Source organism: Schistocerca piceifrons, chromosome 1 (assembly GCF_021461385.2).
Source record: "Schistocerca piceifrons isolate TAMUIC-IGC-003096 chromosome 1, iqSchPice1.1, whole genome shotgun sequence".
NCBI classification, from domain to species: domain Eukaryota; kingdom Metazoa; phylum Arthropoda; class Insecta; order Orthoptera; family Acrididae; genus Schistocerca; species Schistocerca piceifrons.
The window spans coordinates 819854310-819870244 of NC_060138.1; the positions used below are offsets into that span (position 1 = coordinate 819854310).

The 15935-nt window shown below is 38.1% G+C and overlaps 1 protein-coding gene across 1 annotated transcript in view; it reads right to left on the bottom strand.

The window, feature by feature from the left end:
- Positions 1-349: 349 nt before the first annotated feature.
- Positions 350-15935, bottom strand: part of LOC124714339 (putative zinc metalloproteinase C607.06c) — a 72312-nt gene continuing 56726 nt past the window's right edge. Inside the window, exon 4 of the mRNA XM_047243012.1 lies at positions 350-641. Coding sequence (XP_047098968.1) covers positions 416-641 — 226 coding nt within the window. The 3' untranslated portion in view covers positions 350-415. The remainder of the gene's footprint in view (positions 642-15935) is intronic.

The window sequence follows — 15935 nt, forward strand, 5'->3', positions numbered from 1 at the left end:
TATTACAGCTTTCTTTCCTAAAGTCATTGAGACGTATTAATGTGGAGTTCGTGCATATTTACGTTCATGTTATCTGAATAAAATTTATTCTGATTAACTAAGAAAGCACATTTTCTTACTTATCCCCTTTAGCATGATAACCCTTCAATTGCTACCTTTAGTTTTATATGTAACTTCTGTAGTGAATATTATGATTTCTTTGTGGCTTTGTCTCTTTTTTTTTTTTTAGATGTAAGTAATTTTTGTTACTTGTACCACTGAAGATAATTATACAGTTTCTTATTCCATACATTATCAATATTGTGACTTGGTTTCATACACTGATAAACATAAAAAGTAAAATAGACTGTGGGGTTTGAGTTGAGATTTATTCAAAGGCAGTATTAAAAATAAATAAAGAAAAGCACATTAATTTTTAAGGAACTGACGCAGAAACTGCATAAAATGGCAATGGATGTTTCAAGATATTTCCTGCAGAATCTTCTGCAACTAAAAGCTGACCAGCCTCAGAATATACTTCAGATGGCAGTGCAAATTCAGTTACTTTCTTTTCCTCTAGAAACTGCCAGTCACAGAGAATCTGTCCAGAGCCATCACGAATCTCCACCACTCTGATACCAACAGATGACTCTATTACATTCCTGTGGATATGAAAACATAGTCAATGTCTTTAATCACCATAAAATACTAATTAGTTTTTTGTCTAGTTTTACACACTGCTACAGACTTCATGTTAAAAATAGTTTTGCAAAACTGAATCCCAGGTCAAATGATGTATGAAACATAGAAATAAGAAATGGGTTTTAGTAATTTAGTGTGTGGTGGCACTCCTAAGATTATATAAATGTATGACAGTTACCAAAATGATAAATAACATGATATTGTAGAACTGAAGATGGGTGAAAAATTCGTGAAAGCAGTATGACAAAAAGTGATGGGGCAGTTTGAACAAATCCTAAATTGAATTTTTAACCAGCTTCAAGGCTTATTACCTTCATCACATGTTATTTTTGCTGTCTTCACTTATTATTGTTTCCACTTTGTATCCGTACATACATACAATGAAGAAATAAAATAAATACACAGCAAAATCTTACCTCTTACAAATGAAATCTGCAAATTCTGTCAGTTAAAAGTGAACTGTTATGACTATACTAATTCTCTTTTTTAACTGATGTACCTTTTTAAACAACATAGTCTCAGATTTTGCTTGCCATAGATCTGACTTATACAATCTTTTTTAATTTCCTCATTGTACACACAGCTGAAACAGAAATTAGTGATTACAGCAAAAATCATATGAGCTTCATAATTCTTTTTAACTGCAAATTATTCATATTTCACTTCTTAGAGAATTGATTTCTCTGTGCCATCACTTTACCTCTTTACTCTTTGTATATGAATACGAAGTTGAAACAATAAATTCTTGAGTTGTTAAAAAAGATACATTTTATTTAGCTTCCAGAAATGGCTGAATTTTTAAGAAGATAATAGCACTAAGAACAAGATGTACAGATGATCATATTGTTAATATGCCATATGGTTTGAGGTTGTTGACAGTGATGATGGTTGGCATACTCATCACGTCAACTTTGAATGTCTTGCCCTTCCTACTGATGACATAGTAAGGTCCATCATAGTGTGGCTCAGTGACTAGCCTACTGCGTCATGTTATTTGAAGACATGATGGCACTTCTGAAGGTCATCAAAAACAAAAGGGCAACTGGTCTGCTGATCTCTTGGAGCAACAGGGCATAGTTGCTGGATTAGTGTATGTAGCTTTTGCACAAAATCAGATGGGGCAATGCAATCATCTGGCACAGTGGCAAAGAACTCACTGTGCAATCATATTGGCTGGCCATAACAAGTTCTACAGTCATAGCTTTCGCGTCTTCTTTTAGTGATGCACGGAGACACAGAAGGATGACTGGTAACATCTCTGTCCACCACTGTGAGTCATGACATCGAAGCGACAATTTTAGTTGGTGGCACATGCATTCACCTAAATCATTCACTGCTGGGTGGTAAGCTGTAGTTCTAATCCACTTCATACCCAGGAGGACAGCAAGTACTTTGAACAGATATGACTCATATTGTCTTCCCTGGTCTGTTGTAATTCATAGAGGCATCGTGAAATGGGTGATCCATCTCTGTACGAACACAGTCACAACAGTTTTGATGGTAAGGGCGGCAATTGGGGTCACTTTGGATGAGCATGTGAAACAGTTGATGGCTGTAAGGCAGTACATGTTTCGTTCTGATGGTGGGAGAGGTCCTATGAGATCTAGATGGAGATGTTGAAGTCTATGATTCAGAGGAAAAAACGTGCCAAGAGGCGTCCTCATGTGCCGTCCAACTTTATTCCATTGACAGGGCATGCATTGTCACACATATTGCAGGCGGTCTTTGTCCATCTGTAGTCAGACAAAAGCTTGCTTCACCTTACTGCTAAGGTATTCTGGGATGCAACATGTTATGTAAAGAGGAAATTGCCTGTTGGTGAAGGTCAGTAGTCACAAACGGTCGCAAATTGTTTGCGGTGACATCACAACACAGCAGCATAGTTGACAATGGCAGCCAAATACAACGGAATTGTTGGCCAAATGGTTATGCCAACAAACCTTATAGCTCACTATCTGATTGTTGCACTGTGGCAAGAACTTAAAATCAACTGCATCAGTGATTGATTCACTCAGTTTTCCTTCAACATGATCAGTATTGGTAGCAAACTATCTGATATAGTCAAGATGTTGCAGCTGAAATGGTGAAGCTTTCTCAAAATCTGCCAGAAAGCGTATATTAGTGGCTTGTCATTTCGGATGAGAGTGAACTGCTGTCCCTCCAATGCGTAACTAATAGGAGCACAGGCAGCATACAGTTCATGACCGTAGGTGGACCAATTCTGTTGAGATGGTAATAACTTTTTACTGAAAAAGGTTAAGGATTGCCAGTGCTCATATATTTACTGTTGCAGTGCAGCACCAATTGCAGTGGCAGAAACATCGATCACCAGGGTGAGAGGCGCATGTGGAACTGGGTGTGCTAGCAGTTTACCACTCTGGATGCCAGTCTTCAGCTTGGTAAATGCTAAATTGGCCTCACTATTCCACAGAAGTTGGTCCTTCAGCTTTGGGGAACCATGCAAGAATTTATTCAGCTAGGAAGCCAAGATTGAGAACAAACTGAAATAAAAACTGTTTATGCTGAGAAATCATTATAGTTCTTTAACTATCATAGGCTGTGACTTGCTAGTTGTTAGTAAAGCCTAGGAACTGTATTCTGGTGCTCCAGAAAAGCACTTCAAGAGCACATGTGCATGTAAATGAGTGAAGATCTGTCATAATTTTGACAGGAGTTTGACATGACCAGGACATTGTCAATATACACATAACAAAAGCCTAAACTGCATGTGACTTCATCCCTGAACTGTTGAAATGTTTGAGCAACATTAAAAAGACCAAAAGGCATTCAGAAAAATTCAAAATAGTACAAACAGTGAGCAGATAGCAGTTGTAGCAACGTCGTCTGATGACACAGATACCCGGTTTCGAACTAAGTCCAACATAGAAAAGACGTGCCTACTGGGGACACTGAATGTAAGATCTTTGATATTCAGTACTGGATATTGACCTGTAATGGCTCTGGCATTGAACTGTCTTTAGTCACTACATCAACACCATCCATTATTCTTCTTTGGGGCCACATGTAGTGGAGATGCCCACTACTGCACGATGGGTGGCAGAATTCTTGTACAAGCACATACCAGAATTCCTATTTAACTATCTTCAGTTTCTGGAATGGCAATCGGTGCAGACAAGCATGAAGTGGTGGTCCATGTGTAATCAAAATATGGTGCACCAGTGAGTGCTGCACAGGTGCTAGTGTGGGAGTCTGGCATGTGATCTCTGGTAACTGTCTGAGGAGTTCTATGAACAGACACTACACCCTAATCCTTGATTGCTAGGTTGGTAGTAGTGTCAAGAAGGTGTCAATGATGGAGGTCAGGCAGGAGTCAATCAAATGATAAAAAGTCAGTTCCGAGTATGGGGTGCATCATGTCCACTATTACAAACGGCCATTCAAATTTTCCTTGTAGGCCTAAGTTCAACACTAATGTGAAACAACCATACGATCGTAGAACTATTGGTGGCAAAATAATAGCAGTCATTACAAATGCAATGTGGCCAATGGCCAAATGGATAGACTTACATGTCAGCATCCATGTCTACCAAAAACTGTAACTTTGTGCTGCGTTCCCATGCATATGGAGATATATATTTCCACTGTGTGATCTGCAGTTTGTGTGAGTGTATCTAGATCATTGGTGCACATTGGGTGGCAGGTGTGATAACCAAATATTCTACAGAATGTTCTCACTGACTACGCAGTCAATGTAGTAGCTATGATGGGAAGCAATCACTAACCTCTTCATTGCAGAGTAACTTCTCCAGTCTCTTTGCCTTATATTTCAAGAGCTGTGTAATCAGGGTCTTCTTGATGGTTATGTAATGATCAGTGCTCAGTGGTAATGCCAGAATGTCTTGCACCTTCGTGGCCATATCTTCATTGAGTGCAGCAACTACAAAACTGTATCTCATGTCGTCTGTGGTTATGTGCATTAGCAAAAACTGCATTTCTAGTTGTGCAAATCACAGTACGGGATTCTGTTGACAAAGTGGTGGTGGTTTTACCATCATGCAATTAATTTCTGTGCCAGTAAACATGTCTACAGTTGGTGATGGGTCCGATATCATGGAGTTATGGTGAATTGGGATACGAAAGCCGTGTGGCACAGTTGGCATCGATGATTGTACTTAGCATGATGAGGCACAACACAAACCATTAAGGACCATCAGACATTGTGTCAGGATCACCAATTGTTGCAGGTGAAGTTGAATTAACTTTATTGCAACATAAAAACTAAACCATAACTCACACAGCTCCTTTTAATAGCACATCAACAACAGAATAAAATGTATATAAAACAACCTTAGACAATGACTGCACCAAAGATAATCATTAAAAATAGTAATCACTTGCATGCCACATTACTCTGCACTTCAAATCATTTGGATTTAATGATCTTTCTGCTAAAGTTAGATGAGACCATGATACTACATGAAAAGTATAATGAAAATTAGGTATCATAAAGTCTATGAAAGGTGGTTACTTCCATCTTTTCTAGACAGAACATTAAGTGGGTGCTGATTTATAAGACAAAAGTGAAAAATTGATCTTAGAATGCAGTGGACACACTTTTTAGACTATCGTTAAGTACAGTAGTCTGTACTGGGTACCAGTTTTTGAGATAAGTGACACATACGTCTTTTCAGTAACAATGTGGGCAATTTGTATACATGTGATACCATGTGTTACCAATATGTTCCAAGACACTAAGCTTAAAAATGTGATTTTTCTGAGGCTCGTAACTCAGCTTCTAGTGGTGATACAACAGTAGGATCAAGTGTTTTGGACAGCCCTTAAGCTAGGGACCAATTTTATACTTAACAGAGGGATTGTCTTACTGTAACTATCCTGCAGTATAGCATCAAAGTTTGAACATTACACAATTCCTCCAGCTTAGGCAAATTCTGCAAATCAGTTGGTTCTCTTTGGATAAGATGTGGTCTATTGTGCACCTTAAGGAGCTTATGGAGGCACCATGTAGTTAATGGGTGGTTCCTGAGAAAACTCTAAAGAAACATTTTTCATCATTTTTTCACCATCAGCAATGAGTTTCTAAATAACTAACTGCAGTAAATTGCTCAAATTTTAATGGTATGTTCTCTAGGCATTTATCTAGAAGTGCCATTTTTTCTGTTTTCAAAAATCTTTATCTGTTATTGGGAAACATCCCAAGAACATAGTTTTTGGGTAGCAAAACAGAGCTGCATATTCCAAGATAGCTATACTTAGCAAAAGCTGTAATTTTGACAACATATTCCTAGAGCCCAATCTCAAACACTCCTGAAAATCTTACAGATGTCTTTATCCATTTCCAAGAAACAGAGGTTCAAATCTATCTGACTTGTACATGTAAAATTTGATGCGAGGTGAAAACTTCATTTATAAAGTGACATAAAGTGTTTTTGTTTTCTTCAGAAGGGTTCTGGGAACCCCATGTTGTGATACTGATGCATATGCAAAATTTTTATGCATGCAAAATTCAGTCTGAGATGTAAAATTAGTTTGTGTTATTTCAATTTCACATGAGTGAACTATCAAAACTTTATTGACCATAAAGTTCTTTTCATATGTGTGAACATGTCCTGCTGTAGTAGGGAAAAGAAGGGAACTAACAGAAAAATGCCCATATCGGAACACAAAAAAGGCAAATATGCTCTTGTTTAAATGGCTCTGACTTTAAAGTGTGGCAGCAGCTGCCTCATTCTACCTTCCTCAGCACCTTAACACACAGCTCACCTCTCACTCCCACAAGCTACCATAACAGAGCCCACTCAACCAACTAGTCCATTTCTTTAAATAGTTATACCTATACACTCTCACTTGTCCATTTTCATTCACTCATTCAGCCCATCTCATGCCATTATCTCTTTGTCTCTCGCCAACTGGCACTGTCCCCTGTCCCAGCCCCAGTCTCCTTCATTGTGTCCTACTATTACTGTCTGATCTCACTGTCACTGTCTCCCTTGTGCTTCCTCTTACTGCAACTATCTCCATTCATTCTTTCCCACTGCTGCTGTCCCTTCTCACTGTCACAATCTCTCTCTTCCTCACTGTCATTGTTGCAGACTCTGCCTCTATCACTGGCTCTCACCCACTTCCACTTTCTCCTTCTCCTTAGTCCTTTGCCAATGGCACTGTCACCTTCACTCTTTTCTCACTGTCAACTGCATTCCACTGCCGCTGTGTCTCTCTCTTTCTTTCACACTGCTGTTGTCTCCTATGCTCTTTTTATACCACAACCACTGTCTACTATTTTCTAGTATTTATTACTTTTCCATCTCTTTCCCACTGCCACTGTCTCCTCCTCTCTCAGCACAAACATTGCCAAATTTTTTGGGAAATTTTTTAAAGGTGCTGAGGAAGGCAGAATGGGGCACTGAGGAACACATTCACCTTTTTTTGCTCCAAAAGAAGCATTTTTTCTGCTGTTAAAGGACATCTTGAAACTCCAAAAATCTTGGGAAGGATGCAGGATGTCTATATACCATACCACTGTGCTGACAAATGGATTACCACGTAGAGCCACAAATAAAGAGATTTGTTTACAAGTAAATAAGCAGTCAGATGATAGATTGAAGACCCACTGGTGATGATCGACCCACTGGTATACACTTAATTTCTCTGTCAATTTTATTTGGAGTTCCTTGAAAATTCAGTCACAGTTTAAACCTTCATGAATTTTCTGAGAGATAAAAAAACTTCATGATAACAATTCCTAACAAACAAATGAATTAAAAAATGACAGCAAACATTATAAACTACTCAAGTTTTAAATGGTCATTCTTCTGCCTCATGGCAGAACAGGGATACAGTGAGAACTGCATTCTGATGGTTAGGATTGAGCCAGAATAGGAAACCTCTTTCAGCAAAATGACGTGGTCAGCTCCCATGTCTGAGCAAGTAGGCTTTGCTCCCTGCCCTTCCATGTAATCAGCAATGACTCAATTTTTTGACATTCAGAGCTTACAGCAGTGTGGCACCACATCCTGCCCATTCAGTTTGAGCTTTATATGGACCAGCAGTTGCATTTTCATCATCATAATTAACATGTCTTGCTGCAGCCATTTACCTCTTTACTGTCCGTGGCAGTTTCCCTTTTTATCACCCTAAACAGACTATAGCAATGTCAATATCGTATGCACACAATTTTGTTAACTCAGAGCAGGGTGGTGTCATCCATATGGTAAGATTCACCAGAACTTCCTCCTTTGTCACCTTGATCTGTTCTCTGGGTTCAGACTGACTGTAGTTCTGTGGATGCTTTCAATACATGTGCTCTGTGTCGTTTATCATTGTGTAACATCAGTGAAATCTGCCCTCCTCTAAATGTAGTGCTTTGCTTAATTCTAATTTCAGAATATATTAGTACTTCTGTTACTCCTTATTTCTTTCTTATTAGTGTTGTGATATCCTCTACCTTTCACTGTCCAAGAAATCAGGGACCCACAGCAAGTAGGAATGTTGCTGACACCTTACACAGTCAAATAATTGATAGATAATCAATTTAAAATTCCAGTGACATGGCAAAATTTACTGCACCTGTAAAGTGGGGCAAGCTCCTCTAATTTTTGCTGTGTGGGACTGAATGGACTGTGGAAGGGGCAGCACATTGAGATAGCCACAACCTGAAGTCAAATTTGATGGCTTCCAACCCCATGATGCTAAGGGTAAATTGATATGTCACTGCAAAACATTGGCAGAATGTGTCTCCTTCCTCAGTACTTGCTGGTGATGGCCATCTTAGATACTTCAGGACCAAAATTAATCACTGAAACAGATGCAGTGGCACTTGTCAGAAGTCCATGACTCCAAATTCGGCTGTCTATGTTGTGGTGTTGACACCACACTATGTGTGACCTCTCTAACCTCCAACCAATGCTGGATGACATGGGGCACAGTAATGAGTTCATTGTTTGTGTCCAAATGACAGGTGAAGATGTGAATTGCCTATAAAATGCTTGGCACATAATATGGTGAGCCTTCTTTGGTGTGGTCAGGTTTAGTTGACCAGAATCTTCATGATGCATCTGATTTCCTTCTTGTATTCATTCAACTTTAATGATGAGTCACCATCACATCCAAATGCCCCACATGTTTGGATATTACTCAATATGACCAGTAAACTCTGTCCACAGCTAGTAAGAGAATTCCTTCCTCCACAGCGATCTTAAATGATCTAATACAGTGCATGCCTATTACATACCTGATAACTTGAACACAAGCTGATAACACTAATGCACTGTGCATGCACAATGTTAATGTGTCCTCAGATCATTTCAACTCTAATCATTTACAAACGAAATGGTGATACGTATGTGTGCGTGTGCAATTGTGATTACATTACACAGTTTCTTTCAGATGCTTTATGCATTTTTTGTTTGTTGGTGTAAATGCCAGGTCTAGCTGTGGATTAGACTTGAGCTTTTTATTACCAATCTGGTATGACAAAAAGGGAAAACTGCAGAAGCATTCTGTGTACCAACTGGACAAGTTCACATAATTTTGAAAATCATAAACCTAGTTTACTACCCTTGAGTTAGTAACTATACCTCTTGTGTTTAAGAAGCACATGGCAGTGCAGATGGCCAAGATTGTTGAAAATGCTGATATTTTGGAAGGAAACCATTCCTGTTATTCTCAATGCATGAACTCCAACTGCAACTCCTGTTCTGCAAAATTTATACTCACAATAGGCTGGGCAAGCATCCGTGCATACCACAGATAAGAGCGAACAGGAAAAGAAAATGCAAGTATGAAGTATGGATATTAGCTTCTGAAAACTATAATCATTTGGAAGATGACTTCTTGGCTGTGTCTTGTAATACAATAGCTTCTTTTCCATGATTTGTACAGGTTCTGCGCTTCCCACTGCAAGTTTAAACTGCACAGCACTGTCAGTGACACTTGCAAATTGTGTCTTTATAATGGCAGGTCTCTCTGTTTAATGAAATATTTTCTATCTTTGGTAATTATACCCAGTCATAAGTCTCATGAGCTTTTCAATCATTATGCAAGGAACAACTTAAACTTTATAATAAAACCTTTGCTGTGCCATAATGTAAAGTACAGTTTTGTCACAGTTTACTTTCAGATGTTTGACTTTAGTGGTTTACAATGATCCACAAATAAGACCTACTTAAACTGGTATTTCCCTATCATTGACCAACACTCTTGTGAGAACATGTGAGCATACTGACATGATGCCATTCTGTAATGTTTAGTTTGCACAGTTTACTACTAGTCCACTTCCAGGGAAACCACCAATATCAATACCAAATAAAGATGTTTTGGAGTACATGTTGTGGGTTACATATAGAATATACAGAGGTCAATGACTCAAGCTTTTGGGCTTATAATTCCTCTCTCTGAAGGGATATCAACTGAGAAAATAAAACCTTTTTTTAGAGGATGAAGTTAGGCATGTAGAGTACTCAATAAACTGTATACAAAAGAAAGAGAGACAGGAAACAGACTTTTGTTGTTTACCTCCAGGAACTTATGTTTCCTTTTTTAGATATCTAATGGAATTAAATATCTATCTGTGAAATTAGGTATATAGGGTACTCAACAAATTGTATAAAAAAGAAGGAGATGTTGGGAACAGACTTGTGTTGTTCACCTCCAGTAGCTTAAGTTTTCTTTTTTAGATATCTAACCACCTGATCTATGGTTTTTTTCTGTATTTTTCCTTCCCTCATCTCTTTCTTGTGACTGGCATCTCCAACACTAGTTTCTTGGTTTTCAGTTCTCATCTTTTGTAGTCATTTCACTTCTGATTTTTTTCCTCATAGCTTATTGTATCTCCCTTGGCCCAAGCCAGTGTATGGCTTCCCAATCTAATCCTTTAACAAAGATCCTGTGTTTCCTACACTTACCTGCTTCTGTGCAAAGGAATCAAGAGAATACATAACATGCTGAACTCCCCTTCCTCCTCCCTTCCAAAATCCTGTGAGACTCACTTTTATGCCACATGGAAAGTAAAGTTTTTTATTCACCATTCCTTTTTCAGGGTAATTTTTTTTTGTCGATAAACAAAATGAGCACTAATAATTACTGAAGGTAATGCAGAATTAAATGAGTACCCGTAAGTCTGTATATTAAGGGAACCTTTGCATCACACTACAGCCATTTGACAGACCAATTACTGACTGTACCGGTGATGAACACAAATGCTGTAGACAAAAGACAAAGCTCTAGTTGTTGATTTTTCCATTAAAATATTTTACTATGAGATTAAAGTAATGGTTAACACAACATCCTGAGGGACTCCTGACTGTTGTGGGCTGTATGTTAGAAACCTTTTTTTGAAAATCTGAACAATTAAATTTGATTATGTTACTTTCTAAAACTGTAAAAAAAGGATATTAATTACAAAATTAATTTAGTTTTTCTGCTTTACTGAAAGATGTACAATATACATTATGTTTTCTGACAAAAAAGTAAGTAAGTTTGCACAATTGACAACATATGAATCAAATGACAACATTAATAATTTGATTGGAAATCATTATTTTGTTGATTTTGCTGTATTACTTCTCCTTGAACTGACGGCAATGGTTGTCTTCATTATGTCTGTCACTTTTCTGTTATAACCTGTTCTGTTATAACCTAGTCATTGATTTCAAACATGCTCTTTTTTAACACCTCTTCTTCTCATATAATAGTTTGATTCTGTTGTTACAGATAAAATCTCATACATAACATGCAAGCCTTTATCTTGCTTTTTTTGTCATTTCTGAACAATAATTCTCAATGTTCTGCAGTATTTCTCAATTACAATATCAACTGCACAATTCCTTGTCTAAATTAAGCTTTAGTTTCCCCTTTGTTATCTTCACAATATTTTAACTCCAAAAGGGGTTCACAATTTCTTTGTTGGCACATTGGAATAATAGTAGTTTCCATTCAATTTAAAAAAAAAATGTACAAGAATTTTATTTATATAAGTATTTGGAGTTCTGTTTACAGTGGATCACACATATGAAGCCATTTATCATTTTATATATTTCTGTGAAAGTTTCTCTATCATTTAATATTACTGGTGTTTATTTTATATTTCACTACCATCCTGATTTAGGTTTTCCGTGATTTCCCTAAATCACTCCAGGCAAATGCCGGGATGGTTCCTCTGAAAGGGCACGGCCGACTTCCTTCCCCATCCTTCCCTAATCCGATGAGACCGATGACCACGCTGTCTGGTCTCTTTCCCCAAACCAACCAACCAACCAACCATATTTCACTATCAGTATTAAGATCAAAAACCACAGTAAACTGTAAACAAATCTCAGAACCAAGACCGAAAAACAACTTACAATTTAGAGTTCATACTTAATTGAATAGGCTGTTGGTCATCAGACTCATTTCCCTTTTGTTTTTCATGAGCTATGGGAGTGACATCATGTCTTCATACAGCACATTGCAGTATGCAAGCCACTGCAGTCACCCTATGATGGACATTACCCTGTCATCAGTAGGAAAGACAAGACACTCATCAACACACACCCTGGACTCAACCAATGCTCTAGCCACTCCACCACCTGTCACAGATGAGTCACAATGGATGCCATAGGCTACTTCTATGTATCTTGTTACTAGTGCTGTTGTCTTCTCAAACATTCAACTTTTTATGGATGTTAAATAAAATATATCTTTTTAGCAACTGAATGATATATTGTTTCAACTGTGCAAATAGTGAAGAAATAAAACAGTGGCACAGAGAAATCAACTCTCTTACAAGTGAAATCAGTAATTGCAGTTAACAAGGATTATTAAGCTCAAACGATTTTTGATGTCATTGGCTGTCTGTACATACAATGAGGAAATAAAACCAGGCTACAGAAAAATCATTTCTGTCACAAGTGAAACCTGACTATTACATCAGTTAAAAAAGAATTATTATGGTCATAACAACTCATTTTTAACTGACAGAAGTTTCATATTTCACTTGAAAGAGAAAATTTTTCTGTGCCTTTCTTCATCGTATGTACATGTGGATACAAAGGTGAAACAATAATGAGCAACAACTGTAAAAATAACTGTTGTGAAGGCGATAAGCCTGAAGCTGATTAAAAATTTAATTTAGGAGTTTTCATGCCGCTCCATCACTTTTCATCACACTGCAGTCACAAATTTTTCATTTTGTGTCTTCATTCTTAACTGAATACGGATTTTGGTTGTCAACACAGTGTCTCATACCATAACACAGTATCTTCTTTAATGTGACTGGATTGTGTGGCACAGTAGACAACTATACCATGTTCACCAGAAACATTTTTGATTAAATCAGCAGAGCAGTACATCACGTTATTGGTCTCATGTGCCATACATTGCTAAGAGCACACAGATTCAGGCCACGGCTCAGAGTGTTGTTGATGACACCATGGAAGTTCTGAGGCAAGGACTAAAGGAACATTTTCAACTGGCAGCACTGCTATGATTGGAAACCACTGCACAGAACTTCATCTTTTCTGACTGGAGGCGCTGACCATGACATCTTCACCAGCCAGATGCATTGATCATTGCATTACTGTTGGCTGAATGTTGCCGTAGCATGATTCAGTTTGAACAATCTGGGCACAAGTGATTGGTTTGGTGTTGTTTCAATTGTCTTCCTCGTAAGTCCCACAGACTGCAGGATTTTGTGCAGATGATTTATTGTTCGCAAGGGTTGTTTTCAGATAAGTAGAGCAGAAATTTAAGTGTTTCCTTTTCTGTGATTTTTGGGGAGAGCAAAATAATGAAGATTGTGGAAAGTCAGTCAAGTATTCGAGAAGTGCTTATCGAAACTGAGCACATGATGGGGGAAAATCATCAAATGTAGAGAGAGGAATGTGAAAGGAAGGATAGGGAAAAGAGAGAAAAGAGGGAAACAAAAGAGAAAGAGAAGAGAGAGAGGGGGAGAAGGAAAAGAATACGGAAAGAGAAGCAAAGGAGAAGAGGAAGGAAGATTCATGGTTAGAAATAAAACAGAAGATCAAGGAATTACACATCAAGGAATTAAGTTTAGGCAGTGTAAACTTGAAAAATGTAGGAAAGAAGAAGTAAAGAAGAATCTAAACCATCTTATGCACAATAAAGTGAGAATTTAAAAGAATATGCATTGGAGGAAGATGTGGATGACAGAATCTGTAGTTATGAGAAAGGAGTAGACAGTATTACAGAAGTAGAATGCTGTACGGAACTACATGGAGGGGCCTAGCATCTAACAATGAGTTTGTGGAAAGCCCGTATAATGAGGTCTCACAGCAAAAGAATTTTGATGGGGAAGATGATATAAAAACAGAAGAAGAATGAACTGAATCTGAAGAGATGAAATCTGATGTTGAAACTGTTAGAGAAGGCCTGAAATTCTGGCTGTGTTTGATAATAATGACTTGTGAAAAACAAAATCTTTTCCACTTTTCAAATACATTCAGCATCATCAGATGGAAAAAGTGAATATGTTTCTGAATTTCATAATTTTTTGTGTGATGATCATTTGGCAAATGACAATGTTTTATCTAGACAAGAAATTGATGAGATCCTGTCTCTCGTTCTAATGTTAAATGTTTGAGAACTGGAGGTGACAGAGATTCGGCAGAACCAGAGGATGAATTATAGCTATGTGGTGAAAAAGCTGCCCCTCAATGGTCAAAATGTGGGGGACGTTTGGGGGAATGTAAGACAAGCAGAAAAAAGAAATGGAAGAAATGGGTAGGACATGATCAAAAGATTTTTGGGAATGATGTGATCAGAAAAGAGCCAAATAAAACTCTTAAATCAGCACATTTCCAGTGATGCAGGGATACCGAGACCAGTCACAGTTGTGCAACTTTTTCAAATTTTTACATGGCAATGACATACATGATACGTAAGGTAGAGATTACATTTGAAAACAGCTGCAAAAGTGCACATGAACCTGGAAGGGGACAGAATTCCCATTGGTGCATCACTGATCAAAGAATGTGCAAGATGAAGATTTGGATCTTCCCCAACAGCCTTTTTGACCTTCACTACACCACTAACTGTGCCCTCCTGATCCCCCTCAGCAATCCTGCTACATGTTTGAATGTAAAGCAAATACGTAGTGGTGATATGAAAGCAGTGAAGTGGTTAAGTATGTACAATTTCAGTAAATGCATGTGAATCCAAAATAACATGTGATTTTGGTGTCCTACTGTGAGATAGGTGGTTACTAACTTAGTGAATGATATTCACCAATGTGTGATTCATTTGTTGCGCTATTACACTCAGCTTTTCCTGCAACTGAGATGTGACAGCAGTCATGTTTATGTAATATCCTTGGAGAAATAAGCTCATAATAATATTTTTAAAGATTTTATTATACAATGTGTTTCAAAGTTTTGTGCTCTAAAGTTAAAAACAGTCATACAGTAATTTTTAAATGAACACACCACCATTTGACTATATTGTTATTTAATTACACTGAAGCACCACCGAAACTGGTATAGGCATGCATATTCAAATACAGAGATATGTGAACAGGCAGAATACGGCCATGCGATCAGCAAAACTGCTGCTGCAATGGCATGTTATCAAGATTTAAGCAAGTTTGAACGTGGTGTTATAGTTGGCACACGAGTGATGGGACACAGCATCTACGAGGTAGCGATGAAATGGGGGTTTCCCCATACAACCATTTCACGAGTGTACTGCAAATATCAGGAATCCGCTAAACCATCAAATCTCTGACATCACTGCAGCCAGAAAAAGATCCTACAAGAATGGGACCAATGGTGACTAAAGAGAAATGTTCAGTGTGACAGAGAAATGTCCAGTGAGACAGAAGTGCAACCCTTCTGCAAATTGCTGCTGATTTCAATGCTGGGCCATCAACAAGTGTCAGTGTGCAAACCATTCAACGAACCATTATCGATATGGGCTTTTGGAGCCGAAGGCCCACTCGTGTACCCTTGATGGCTGCATGACACAAAGCTTTATGGCTTGCCTGGGCCCATCAACACCGACATTGGACGACTGATGACTGGAAACATGTTCCCTGGTCGGATGAGTCTTGTTTCAAATTGTATCAAAGCGAATGGACATGTACATGTGTGGAGACAATATCATTAATCCATCAACCCTGCATGTCAGAAGGTGACTGTTCAAGCTGGTGGAGGCTCTGTAATGGTGCGGGGCATGTGCAGCTGGAGCGATATGGGACCCTTGATGCATCCAGATTTGACAGGTGACATGTATGTAAGCATCCTGTCTGATCACCTGCATCCATTCATGTCCATTGTGCATTC